The 14843-nt window shown below is 38.6% G+C and overlaps 1 protein-coding gene and 1 long non-coding RNA gene across 2 annotated transcripts in view; both read right to left on the bottom strand.

Annotated features, from left to right (window-relative positions):
* Nucleotides 1–14843, bottom strand: part of LOC145806153 (uncharacterized) — a 187393-nt gene that overhangs the window by 136325 nt on the left and 36225 nt on the right. The gene's annotated exons all lie outside the window — the stretch shown is intronic.
* LOC145806253 (uncharacterized) lies at nt 251–2299 on the bottom strand. The gene is made up of 8 exons (XM_082902704.1): nt 2232–2299; nt 1862–2099; nt 1735–1764; nt 1395–1645; nt 1108–1314; nt 939–1028; nt 757–843; nt 251–661 (listed from the first exon to the last, which is right to left on the bottom strand). The coding sequence occupies exons 2-8, from the start codon at nt 2091–2093 to the stop codon at nt 251–253; spliced, it is 1308 nt and encodes a 435-aa protein (XP_082758830.1). The 5' UTR covers nt 2094–2099; nt 2232–2299.

Raw genomic sequence — 14843 nt, 5'->3', positions numbered from 1 at the left:
AAGTGAAATCCGGCTCTAACTCCCAAACCGGGAACCCGATTTGAGCCCCGTTTTCTCTCACAAGTCTCTCTTTAACTTAGAATGTCTAAATTATGCAAAGATACATTTTAGCTTAGAATGCAAAGATACATTTTATACCTGATCTTCTGGTGGTGGTGTATATGGATTCTCATCTTCTGCAGATTCCCTAAATGCCCGGTGACCACTCGATGCATCAGGAACCTATGATAGTCAATACATAATGTGGTAATCATATTCGAATTTTATACATAATCTTGTGTGAAAATTGAACTGTCAAACAATTTAATTTATATCGAACCTGTCTGTTGGGATCCACACTTGCCCCCTGTGACACTAAGGCCATCATCTCAGCTCTCATCTGCTGTAAATGTGTAGAGAACTCTGCTCGCAGCTCCTCCCTCAACTCATCCCTTAGCTCTACACGAACCTTCTGCGTGATCTGATCAATAGTCGATGGCTGGGGTGTTGATTGTGATGGCCCAACACCATCTTTATACACCGCTCTCCGAGGCACAATTCTCCCGTATGTGCGACAATATCCATGTCCGTCATGACCTATCAACTCATGGAAAATGGCATTGCTAGCCTCCAAAGTCCGACCATCCTCAGGTAGCATAGAGAGTTGACGATTAAACTCATCCTGTATTGAATAAGACATATAAGTATATGCCAAATTAAGATGGTTGACACACAAAAAATAAACTTTAAATACAATCAAAGGTGTTTGGAAACTACCAAGGTCTGAATAACCTCTGGGTCATCTACTCTACGTGTCATAAGCCAAACATTCATCTTATCAGTAGACTCCCCCTTACTGGTCATCTGCATTTTTTTAGAAATATGAAAATTAGAATGTAAATAATTTGTAAATATACAATGTTTATTTATATACAAAAATATAACAATAAAATGTAAACCTCATGCCGTATCTGAGAGAAAGTAGTACGCCCTGTGGTATGAGCTATGCCGTGAGCTCGCCGATTTTTAGCGTTCCTACTTGAGATTTTCTATAACAGGTTCGACAAATGTGAGTATGTAAATATGATTTGTATGTTTACATATCATAAATATAACTTATTTGTATACCTCAGCATCGGAAGTACGCCAATACTCCACAAGTTCTTCCCACTGGCTTGGCACAATGTGCATAGGAACATCATCCTTCAGATTAGGATCAGAACTTCTAGGCTTGAAATACTTAGCCTTAAGCTTGTTCTTGTGATCCTTCCATATGCTGTTGCAGTTTTTCATGCAGATTGGCTTGTACTCCTCTAGACATATATTCAAATTGTCCTATAAAACACAATTTCAAAGTTTAAATAATAATAACACAATTTTGGAATTCGAATTTGTGGACAAAAATATACTTTTACCTTCACATCCTTCCAGATAGCATCAATAATATCATCAGGCACATTGTTCCAGTCAAGAAAAGTAAGAGGAACAATGTTACCATTCCGCACAATAATGCCAAGTTGAGTAGTTAACTTAGCCACGTTATCCCCTATTGGGCAGTAATTTCCATCAAATTGTATGTCTAGCTTTTTACCAGTACCCCACTCTTTAATGCCCTTGGCACATCCTCTACCACGCCTAGTCGAGGTTGATGAAGAACTAACATGACCTGTGAGATACAATAACAATAAACAATATGCAATGGTAATAAACAAATGCAAATTTAAATAATGTGAATACAAATCATATCACATAAACCTGAGGTGGGCTGTGAAGAAGTCGAAGGGTCTGCAAAATACAATGAGAATAAACAAGTTATATATAATGAGCATAAATAAATGTATGTTTAAATAATTTTCATACAAATCAAAGCAAATTTATATACCTGCGGATGGCTCATAAGCTGATGATGATAGCTGCTGTGGTGGCACTGATGGTGGACGCACCGATGGTAGGCGTGGAGGTTGAGTACATGGTAGCTGCTGTGGTGTCACTAAAGGCCCCTCCGATAGTGGCCGATGTGATGCCTCCTCTGATGGTGGTGCTACTGATGTCCTGTTATGTAGCACATCAGACATCATGCGCCGGGGATGATCAGGCTTCCTCTTCCTTCCCATAATAATCTGCAAGCAATATAACATTAATTGACATTAGAAACATAGACAATGGTTTGTTGTCAACTATAATATGACATTAATTGAACTAATACAATTACAAAGACAAAGTAAATGAAGAAATTGATGATTAACTACAACCTTGGCCTTAATTGAATTACTAATGTTTCCACCACTATCAGCCTATTTGAACATCAACTGTTTCCCCTTTTGCGGCTTCCCTCACCCAACCAACTTCTTCATCACGAAGCATTATATTTTCTTCCAATTGTTGGCTCATGTATGGCTCGATTTGTGGATCAGTCGAACTCATATCAAATAAACCTCTTTGAGACATCTTCACCATGACTTGCCAGTCTGGTTGTAACGGGTCTGCAACATACCAAACTTGCTCTGCTTGGGACGCCAAGATGAAAGGTTCATTGGTAATTCGATCATCTCGGTACAACAAATGATTGAAGTTCACCAACGTGAAATTGAAGACATCTTCTTTTTTTTCCGTGAATGTTGTCAATCCAATCACACTTAAACAACACATGTTTCTTCTCATTGGAATATTAAATCTCAACAATATCTGTCAATGGTCCATAATAGTACACAGACCCCACACGAGGATTCTTGTCTTTTCGACTAGCATAACTTATGGTATCTGCCTTCAAAGCTACACCACAATTTTGTGTGGCTCGACGATCATCCGTGGCCTTTACTCGATACCGAAACCCATTCAGTATATACCCGTTGAACCTCCTTGCCAAGTTATGAGGACCATTTGCCAATAGAATAATCTCTTCAGAAAATATGACATCAGTAGTCCTTCGCAAAGTTTGGACCTATTTTACACGAAAATGTAAAATTTAAAATGTAGTTCGACTTAAGTAACTAGAATCTATAGAGTTAAATACATACATGTTCCTTGAACCAAATGTGAAAAGTTTCAAAATGTTCACGCCGAAGCTGATAATCGTCAACACGAGGCATTTTGAGCTTAAGTACTTCAAGGTGTTCGCTGTGTAGATTGAAATATTAGCAATACAAAAAATTTTGTAGAAAATTCAATAAAACATAATAAAATATTGAGTGAGTGACTTAACCTACTTTATGAATGGTTGAACCACGCTTGTATTGAATAAGATGTACCGATGAGCTTGTACCCAAGAAGTATTATCAAGATAAAAGCTTGTGTTTTCACCAATAGCATGACCCAAATTATCAGCACCACTATAGTTCCTCACGGGTCGACTAGATTTGGTTTCCACATCATTGAGATATTGTGCACAAAAATTCAGGCATTCTTCCATAAGATATCCTTTAGCAATTGATCCTTCAGGATGAGCTCTATTACGCACGTATTGCTTCAAAGTAAGAAGATACCTCTCAATTGGATACATCCATCGAAACTGAATCGCTTCACCCAATAAGGCTTCATCAGCTAGATGTATAGGCAAGTGCTCCATTATATCAAAAAAACTCGGAGGAAATATTTTCTCTAGATGACAAAGTGTTATAGCGATACGATCTTGAATATATTGCAAATCCGTCGCACGATTCACTTTTGAACACAATTGTCTAAAGAAATTGCTCAATTCAATCAAGGGTTCAATTACATTCTTCGGTAACGATCTTCGAATAGCCAATGGAATAAGTTGTTGCATCAGAATATGACTATCGTGGCTCTTAAGACCCCCAATACTTCTATCATGTGAGCGCACACGACGTGATATATTGGATGAATAGCCATCGGGAACTCTTACTTCCTTCAACACTTTCAAGAACAAATCTTTCTCATCCTTGGTCATCGTGAATTGTGCTGCTGGTAAATAGGCTTTATTCGACCCTCTTAACTGCAAATGTAGGGGTTTTCTAATATTCATATCTTGTAAATCACGCCGAGCATTAACGCCATCCTTCGATTTTCCTGCAACCCCTAATATTGTCCACAACACATTGTCACAAACATTCTTCTCTATATGCATCACATCGAGGATGTGTCTTATTAGATTGTGCTCCCAATATGGCAATTCATAAAAGATACTCTTTTTCTTCCAACTGTGGGTGCGATGTCCAGCTTTCTCCTTCTCTACCTGTCTCCTATGCCTCTCCTTAAGGTCATCCCTCTTGTATTGGGTTAAAATACCCTCAGATTCTAATTGTAGCAACATCTCAGTTCCAGACAACAATTTGGGTTTGAGTCGGACTTCCCGAGTACCATCAAATGATACTTTATCCTTCCAGAATTTATGGCCAGTAGGTAAAAATCTGCGATGACCCAAGTATGATTGTTTCCTACTATGCTTCAACCAACACGATGTAGTTTCCTTATTGCAACAAGGACATGCATATTCGCCTTTAGTGCTCCATCCTGACAAGTTTTCGTATGCAGGAAAATCACTAATTGTCCACAATAAAGCTGCATGCATTTGAAACATTTGATTTGTTGATGCATCAAATGTTGACACACCCTCATTCCATAGTTCTTTCAACTCCTCAATCAACGGTTGCATGTACACATCAATCTTGTCACCAGGTCCTTTTGGGCCGTCAATAAGCACGGCTAAAATTAGAAATGGTTGCTTCATGCACATCCATGGCGGCAAGTTGTATGGAACGAGCACAACAGGCCAAGTGCTATGAACTATGTTCATTGTTCTAAATGGGTTAAAACCATCAGATGCTAAGCCAAGCCTTACACTTCGGCAATCATTACTAAACTCAATATTCCGACGGTCAAAATCTTTCCATGCAAGGGAGTCAGCAGGATGCCTGAAGACACCATCATCAGTTCGTTCCTCTGCATGCCATCTCATTAACTTGGCCGTCTTGGATGACATAAACAACCTCTGCAACCTTGGCTTTAAAGGAAAATACCTCATCTGTTTTGCAGCTATTCGTTTGCCACCTTTGTTAGGACCATTTGAACCACCATCACCATTTGATTTCCATCTACAACTGTTGCATATGACACATTTATCAAGATTGGCGTCCTCGTTTCGAAACAACATGCAACTGTTGGGACATGCATCCCACGTCTCATACGTGAAGCCCAAATCTGTTGTGACCTTTTGAGCTTTATAATATGAGTCCGGGAGTTTCACACCCAACGGGAACGCCTCATTCAATAACTCAAGCAGCATGTCAACAGACTTGTCTGTCCACTGATTAAGCACCTTCAAATGTAAAAGTCGAACAATGAATGACAAAGATGTGAACTTCTGACAACCCGGATACAATTCACTTTGTGCATCTTGAAGAAGTTTGAAATACTTTGCAGTCTCTGCATTTGGACCGAGCTGGGGTTCAAATGCATGGGGATCAGGCCCCTGTGGTTTATCACCCTCAACACTTGTATCGGCATGTGGATTTCCCATAGCCCCTTGTATCATTCCAATCATATCATCCCCAATGTCTGAATTAGCTAATGTTTCATTCTCTCGATTACCATGCAGAGATACGTAAGATTCCCCATGATTAATCCAATGTTTGTATTTTTTAAAAAAACCATTCAAAATCAGATGCTCCCGTACACCCTCTCGTACAAAATAGTATCGATTCTCACACTTCCTACACGGACAACTGATCATCGAACCTTCAACCCTATTGGTGTAGGCAAACACAAGGAATTCATCAATCCCATTAATGTATTCGCTCGACATCCTATTTGGAAAATCGATCCAACTCTTATCCATCATATGTACACATCCACAAAAATATCTCATCAAAGTAACTCTAAATATAATACCTACGTATTCATGTACCATGATACCTATCCATCAAATTTCTCTGAAATAGGTAGGTAGTCTTATCCTAGTTAGTTATTTACCGATTTAATAGGAGAACATAAAAAATGATATAATTTCATACTTTCTGAGTCATAACTTAAAAAATAAATAAATCATAACCAAACACCACATGAGACACAAGTTGCACCTTAGGATTTCTATTCCATAGAAAGATTTTGTCAATTATTAAAAAGTTGAAATTGCAATATTCAAAGGAAACAACCAGGTAGTTCAAAACCAATATAGACGGATCACAAAACGAAATAGGAGTACCCTTTACATTCGAAAATGCAAGCAGTGTTATTATAGAATACAACAAATAAAAAGAATAGACTCTTCATAGCCCATTTTTGCAATTTACAATTCCGATTACACTTTGGCCTTTCAGCATGAAAATGCACACCCTTCTTCATATAGAAAGTCAAATATATGAAAATAAACATATAGGGAGAAAATATTACAACTACAGAACTACTTTCCATGTTACCTTCCTAATTTTCATAAATGAAACCAAGTAGAGTCACTTCCTCCTGACCAAACTATTCTTGGACTAATTTGGTTGCATTTCGTGTTCAATTTTTTTTCCTAATTTTTTTTTTACATATATAAAAATAGGTTGTGAATTTTTAAAAGTTTATTATTTGTCAAAATAATAAATGTTATTATTATTTATAATATTTCCATAAATGTCAAAATAATAAACTTACTAATTTGGTTATACTAATTTTTAATTTGGTTATAATAAACTTAATAATTTGGTTATAATAAACTTAATAATAAACTTACTAATAAACTTGGTTATAATAAACTTAATAATAAACTTAATAAGTTTAATTTGGTTATAAACAACCTAAGTTTAATTTGGTTATAATAAACTTAATAATAAACTTACTAATTTTTTTTTTTTACATATATAAAAATAAGTTGTGAATTTTTAAAAGTTTATTATTTGTCAAAATAATAAATGTTATTATTATTTATAATATTTCCATAAATGTCAAAATAATAAACTTACTAATTTGGTTGCATTTCGTGTTCAATAATATTTCCATAAATGTTATTATTATTTATTTAAATATACAGATTTTATAATATCAATGTAATTAGAATTATAATGTATATATATATATATATATATTTATATATAATTTACATATTTTTATATATATATCAATATGTATATATATATATATAAAGATGCTACAAATTTATATATATATATATATACAGATTTAATAATGTATATATACAGATTTAATAATGTATACATATTAATTTACATATTTTTATATATATATATATATCAATATATATATATATATATATAAAGATGAGACAGATTTATATATACATATTGATACAGATTTATATATATATATATACAGATTTCATAATGTATATATTATCAATATATATATATAGATGATACAGATTTATATACATATATATATATAGATGATACATGTATATATCTATACAGAGAGAGAGAGAGCATATCGCACCACCGTTCGTCGTCGCCGCAGCACCGCTGCACCACCGCACCACCGTTCGCCGTTCGGCTTCGCAGGGATTTGGGGGAAAGAAATGGGTTTCACAGATTTAGGGATTTGGATATAGGTTTACACGTTTTGGTCGAGCGGCAAGATGAAGAGCGGGGGAAAAAGAATTTCACTTTTTGCGACGGTAGGTTTTACACCGTCGCAAATGTCAAGTACTTTATTCATCAAATGATGCCGTTTAACTTATACTTATTTGCGACGGACAATTGCCGTCGCAATATGTAAAATATTCGCGACAGCAACCCTACGCCGTCTCAAAACATTACTTTTGGCGATGGTAAAAATATCCGTCACTAATACTGATGCATTTACTTCCTATCCGCGCATTTTTTATTACCGACGGGGAAAATGCCGTCGCTAAAGCCCTCATTTGCGACGGTTTAAGCTGCCGTCGCAAAAAACCATTTTTTGCGACGGGAAAATTGTCGTCGCTAATGCTTCCGTGTTTTTTACCCCATTTTCTTGTAGTGGGGGTCTGTCGTCGGGCGTCTGGAGCCTGTTATGAATGTGGGGAAATAGGTCATTTTGTGAGGGACTGTCCAAAGCAAGGGCTGATGAAGGTAAGAAAGATGAGAATACCTCGGGTTCCGTACAGAAAGGTAACATTGGGAAAGGATAGATGAGGCAAGACAGAGTTTTTGCACTAGTACCAGGAGACACTCAAAATGCTGAGACAGTGGTGTCAGGTATACTTCCAATTTGCTCTCAAAATGCATATGTATTGATTGATTCGGGTTCTACGCATTCATTCATTTCTGCTAAGTTTGCCGAGAAGATTAATAGGAAACTAGAACCCCTTGATTATGTGTTATCTGTATCTACTCCATCTGGGAGATCTATGAATGTTGCATCCATCTATCCAGCATGTGTTGTTGTGATTGAGAATGTTGAATTGTTAGCTGATTTAATGCCATTGGACATAAGTCATTTTGATGTTATATTGGGGATGGATTGGTTAGTGGCAAATCACGCATCCATAAATTGTGTTTCTAAAAGTGTTACGTTAAAACCCTCAAACCTAGCCGAGGTCACGTTTCAGGGTAAAGGAGTAGTATCCCCACCTTACTTAATCTCATCCATGAAAGGGTGTCAAGGTTATTTGTGTAGCATACTGAGTAATCTGAATGGGAGTGTTGAGTTGGCCAACGTCCCAGTTGTTAATGAATTCCCCGACGTCTTTCCAAATGATTTGCCTGGTCACTTAGTTGATAGAGAGGTAGAGTTTACAGTTGACATCATGTCGGGAACCTAGCCCATCTCTAAAGCACCCTATAGGATGGCCTCCACCGAGCTTAAGGAATTGAAACTTCAACTACAAGAGTTGCTGGATAAGGGTTTTATTAGGCCGAGCACTTCACCTTGGGGAGCACTCGTCTTGTTTGTTAAGAAGAAGGATGGCACACTTCGTCTTTGTATTGATTACCGGGAACTAAATAAGGTAACCATTAAGAATAAGTACCCGTTACCGAGGATAGATGATTTGTTTGATCAGTTGCAAGGAGCACGAGTCTTTTCCAAGATTGACCTTAGGTCGGGTTATCATCAGCTTAAGGTTAAAGCCGAGGATGTTGAGAAGACCGCTTTTCGGACGAGGTATGGCCACTACGAGTTTTTAGTAATGCCTTTTGGAGTGACCAATGCCCTTGCAGCATTTATGGATTTGATGAACAGAGTCCTTAAGCCATATCTAGATGAGTTTGTGGTTGTCTTCATCGATGACATATTGATCTACTCTAAGAGCAAGGTTGAACACGAGGATCATTTGAGACTTACCTTACGGACTTTGAGGGATCGAAAATTGTATGCTAAGTTTAACAAGTGTGAGTTTTGGCTTTCCACTATTTTATTTTTGGGTCATGTAATTGATGAAGATGGTATTTCGGTCGATCCTAGTAAAATTGAAGCCATTGCGAATTGGCCGAGGCCGACTAATGTGTCCGAGGTTCGTAGTTTTCTGGGATTGGCAGGTTATTACAGAAAGTTCGTGACGGATTTCTCAAGGATTGCAATTCCGTTGACACAACTGACTAAGAAGGGAGCGGCTTACGAATGGACTAAGGATAGGGAAGCAGCCTTCCAGGAGTTAAAGACGAGGTTAGTCGCAGCACCAGTTCTTGTACTACCATCAGGTAATGAAGAGTTTCATGTTTATAGTGATGTTTCGCATAAGGGCCTGGGTTGTGTATTAATGCAAAAAGGTAAGGTCATAGCATATGCCTCTCGTCAATTGAAGCCACATGAAAAGAACTATCCCACCCACAATTTAGAATTAGCAGCCGTGGTATTTGCTTTGAAGATTTGGCGCCACTACTTGTATAGAGCTTCTTGTCAGGTTTTTACAGATCATAAAAGTTTAAAGTACTTGTTCACTCAGAAGGAATTGAAAATGAGGCAGAGAAGATGGCTTGAGTTGTTGAAAGATTACGATATGCAGATTCAATATCATCCAGGTAAAGCTAACACCGTAGCCGACGCTTTGAGCAGAAAGATGGTTGGAAATCTGGCATGTCTAACCACGACCTTAGTGGACAAGACAGATGAAGGATGACTTCTTCAAGAAGGTAGCCGATGAGATTATCACAAAGCCGAGATCAGGGTATACCATAGAAAATCAAGTGCTCAAGTTTGAAGGAAGATTATGTGTGGCCGACATGCCAGAGTTGAAAAGAAAAATTTTGCAGGAGGCTCATGGTTCCAAGTTTGCTGTTCACCCAGGGAACACCAAGATGTATCAGGATGTGAAGCAGACATTTTGGTGGCCGAATATGAAAGGAGAAATAGCCGAGTTCGTGTCCAAGTGTCTGTATTGTCAACAAGTGAAAGTAGAGCATCAAAGGCCAGCAAGACTTCTTCAACCTTTACCAATTCCTGAGTGGAAATGAGAGCACATCTCCATGGACTTTGTGGTTGGTTTGCCGAAGACACAAAAGGGTATGGATTCGATTTGGGTTATTGTGGATAGACTAACTAAGTCAGCACACTTCTTGCCTGTTAAGACCACCTTCAACGCCGATAAACTTGCCTTGTTGTATGTGAATGAGATTGTTAGACTTCATGGAGTACCGATGTCAATTGTGTCGGACCGAGATCCGAAGTTGGTTTCCAGATTTTGGCAGAGCCTACAAAGAGCTTTTGGGGCCGAGTTGAGGTTTAGCACAGCCTTTTATCCCCAGACTGATGGGCAAACAGAGAGGACGATTCAGACACTTGAAGATATGCTTAGACTATGTGTATTGGACCTCCAAGGAAGTTGGGGAGTACATTTGCCATTGGTGGAATTTACCTACAACAACAGTTATCAAGCTAGCATTGGCACGGCGCCGTATGAAACACTGTATGGAAGGAAGTGCAGGTCGCCGATATGTTGGACCAAGGTAGGAGACAAAGCTCTGCTTGGCCCCGAGTGAATTCAAGTAACAACCGAGAAGATTAAGCTCGTTCAGCAAAGAATCAAAACCGCACAGAGTCGCCAGAAGAGTTATGCCAACCAGAGAAGAAGAGAGCTGGAATTTGAAGTCGGGGACCATGTGTTCCTAAAGATTTCACCGATGAAAGGAGTTACAAGATTTGGGAAGAAGGGTAAGTTAGCGCCCCGTTACATCGGGCCTTTTGAAATTCTTGAGAAGGTTAACCTCGCTGCCTACAAACTTGCTTTGTCGCTAGGATTGAGCCAAGTCCATAATGTGTTTCATATTTCGATGTTGAGGAAGTATATTCAAGATCCACTACATGTAATCGACTATTTTGGAATTGTAATTAATGAAGATTTAGGCTACGAAGAGAAGCCGATACGGATTGTCGATAGGCAGGTGAAACAGTTGAGAAGTAAGTCGATACCAATGGTGAAGTTTGAATGGAAGAAGCATTACGGTGAAGATGCTACATGGGAAATGGAAGAGGAAATGAAAGTCCGACATCCAGAATTGTTTTTGGAACAAGGTAACTCAAGTTTGGGGACCAAACTTCTTTAAGGGGGGTAGGATTTAACAACCCTCACTTCAACTGTCATACTTGCATACATTTATATATGATCATGTTTTGTTATGTGCATTTGCAAATCTTGTCTTATTTTACTTGAGTGTTTCTTGCATACTTTGTTCTTGCCCGGTGTGTTGCCGAGGTCATCTTAAGCCTAGACACCTTGGAACCTTTCTACACTTAGAACTATCTTGTAACCACTTCGGTTGACCTCCATCTTCACCCTGGTATGTTTGCCGAGATGTCTCTATCTAGGCCGAGGTGTTCAGCACCAAGGCCGAGATGTGTATCATCTAGGTCGAGATGTTTATCCTTGCACCCTAGTGATTTTGTTCCTGGAATGGTATGACCTAGACCGAGGTGTGGCACATCTAGGCCAAGGTGTGGCACAGCTTAGTCAAGTGTTGTCCTTCCAAGCCGATGTCATTGTCACCCTACTTGCCGAAGCTTTGCCCTTAGCCGAGATCATCACTTGCCGGAGTGCCCTTGCTGTCTAGCTTGTTGAATACGCTTTGTCATGGTCTTGTCTTGTCAGTCAGTCGCCTTTTTTAGTAGAGCCAATCAGTCGATGCCACGTGTCCCAGCAGAGGGTTAAGTCAGTGACTGTCGGGAGAAACATATCATTTTGTATCAAATCTTGTCTTTTAGAGAGAGAGGCTCTGGGAAGGAGAAGGAGAAGGAGAAGTTTTGAGTAAGAGAGAGAGTGAACTTCCAAGCTTGATCGTTGGAGCTTGAACCGTTAGATTCGAGTTTTGAGGTTAGAATCTTAATCACCTCCTGTTGTTCTTATTGATCATCTGGCTGCATTGCATGATCAAACCTGTTCTGCACGTCTGGCATTGATTTAAAGTTGGTTTTAGAAAGAGAAAATGGTTTTCATGTGTTCTTGAAGAAAAGCCTCGTTTGATCCGAAAGTTTGCAACTAGAACCATGTTTTTGTGTTTGTTTTAATAAGATCCTTGAATATGTGTACCCAGGTCCATGTTTTTGAATTCATAGCATGAAACCCCAGATTTTGTAATAGCAAGTTTTAATCTTTGCATTCATCTTCCTCATGTTCATGTTCTTCATGTTCGTCATGTTCTTCAAGAGAGGGAAACCCAGATTTTTCCCGACTTCACTTCCTTGACTGTGGCCATCGAGGCCACACCTCGGCAAGGAGGTGTGGGACCTCGGCCTAGACCTGGTAGTTGCCCAGCTTGTTTTCCAGCGATAAGGAACTGTGTTTTGACTTGATTTGACTTAGTTTTTGAAGAATGTTGAGGTCATTTGCATGCATGCAAGACTTGTTTTGAGAAGTGCATTCAATAGACTTTGCCATGTGTTTGTAGGATTGGGACTTGCCTTGACCCCGATGTTTGAAGAACTAAGTGAGTGGTATTTTTAATAAAGCTATGTTATCAATGTTTTGATGAACTTTGCTTTGCTTTGTTTTGAAAAGTATTTGTTAAGCATAAATGATTGTCCCTATTTTGTATATCAAGCATTATCTTGTTTTGATGATCTCCTCGGAAAGTCCCTTGTGCTGGAGAACTCTAAACTTTCGCAGCACATCTTGTTTTGAAAGTCCCTTGTGCTGGAGGACTCTAAACTTTCGCAGCACATCTTGTTTTGAAAGTCCCTTGTACTGGAGGACTCTAAACTTTCGCAGTACTCTCGTGTTAGGAGGCTACGGGACTTTGTAACATAGGTCCTTTGTGCTAGAGGACTCTAAACTTTTGTAGCATCCTTGTTGAGATATCTCCCTTGCTTTGTTTTGTTTTGCCACTGACGGTTTACCGCGTGGGTTTGTTTGTCCGGAATGTTAGCATTTGTAATATGTTGATGCTAGTAAGCAACCCTTGAAGCTTGAAGATTTGTTAGATGGACGAGGTCCATCCCTTGTTATATAGAGTTTTGATATGTATTTGTTTTGAAAGGACTTCGGCTTTTATTCATGCAAACCCCTTTATTAATTATATCATTCACTGAGTATCCAAGCTCACCCTCTCTATATATATGTAGGTGATGAGTAAGAAGGCGATGACGCCTAAATGTGATTCGCGAGCTTGTTTTGGATTTTTTGGTTATGTCGGCTTGACTTGTATTTACGTCGGCAGTCTTGAAAATTATGCTTCTCGACTTGTCATACTTGTATTTGGCACACGTCGACTTGAGAAGCCTTTTGATCAAGATGTAATTTGTACTTTGCTTCTTTTGTAACTAAGTTGTAACCCATGTGAAGATGTTTGTTATTTCATTTGACTTACGCACAGCTCTTATGGACTAATCTAATTTGTATGTGTTGCTTCCGTACTTGTGAGCCCCATATATTTATACTCTGATCGTGTGTGAATTTTGAAAGTTGGCCTTCAGTAATCTCGGATTACTGGTCATCACGGCACCAAACTACTAGGGGCGGTTTGGGGTCGTGACAGGTGAATATGGTGACATTAAAATGGCTGACATTAGTAGTAAGACCGGTGGTAGAGATTATGGTGGCATTTATAAGGCTACCATTGGCGTTCGTAGTAAGCTGATTATTGTTGTCGCCGCCAAGTCCTCTTACTCCACCTGGGGGGTTAAATACAGCTTGGTAGGTACACGTTGCAACTAGTACAGCTACAACCAGTATCACATTCCGTGTCTCCGTGGACATTGAGAAAAAGTTTGGATTTAAGAAAGTTTCTAGAAAAAACGGATTTTTAAATATTTTTTCGATCCATCGCTCTGGCGACTTTAAAAATACAGCACGACTATCCTCGGTGGGAGAGGATGAACTTTCCAAAGCTTGAGCACAGCGTAAAATAGCCTCAATCTGTATAAGACAGACGTGCATAAATCAATAATTCATTATTTATTTATTACATGGAGGCAGATCCCCTCCGGTCCAAAATCTGGACTAGAGGGCGCTGTCTACCATGGGCTCATTTTTGTTACAATATCTAAGATAGAAAGAAAACGAAATCTGTATTATATTGAATGTAATAATAATATATACAAAACGCCTTTATATAGGATAAGAGAAATCTAAGTATGGTAATACTAAGTATGATAATGAATATAATATGATATGTATGATAGTCAAAATATATAGTTACTATATTTAACACCTCATCGAACTCAACTGGGGATACCAACTTGAGTTTGAAGAGAGAAACTAAAACATGATATAAAACTAAAAATAAAATAAATATGGATAAATCCGTGAAGAATATATTGGAAAGTCTAGATGGGAGCACATGGATGCTTAAGATAGATCAGAGGCCGAAACTAATGCTAGGAGACAGTTTATAGCCGTGTTGGATCGTTGTATGAATAGGGTCAGAGTTAACAGAGCTAATGTCGAGACAGTTTATGGTCGTATTAGACCGCTGTAAAAGAAGAATGCATGTTGAGAGGGGGGGCGGAGGGACATTTCACTTTATCTTTCCCTTATTTCAACCTCTGAGCTTTAGGGT

The sequence above is a fragment of the Camellia sinensis genome, chromosome 13 (genome assembly GCF_055761805.1).
Source record: "Camellia sinensis isolate YWXY chromosome 13, ASM5576180v1, whole genome shotgun sequence".
Lineage (NCBI taxonomy): Eukaryota > Viridiplantae > Streptophyta > Magnoliopsida > Ericales > Theaceae > Camellia > Camellia sinensis.
Note: the sequence above shows the minus strand (reverse complement) of the source record. Positions and strands in the feature narration are given on the sequence as shown.

Coding starts and splice junctions, on each gene's coding strand:
- LOC145806253 (XM_082902704.1), bottom strand. CDS start 2,093: ATGGGAAGGAAGAGGAAGCCTGATCATCCCCGGCGCATGATGTCTGAT. Junction 844..938: donor TCTCTCAGATACGGCATGAG/GTTTACATTTTA, acceptor AAAAAAATGCAG/ATGACCAGTAAGGGGGAGTC. Junction 662..756: donor CAGAGGTTATTCAGACCTTG/GTAGTTTCCAAA, acceptor TATTCAATACAG/GATGAGTTTAATCGTCAACT.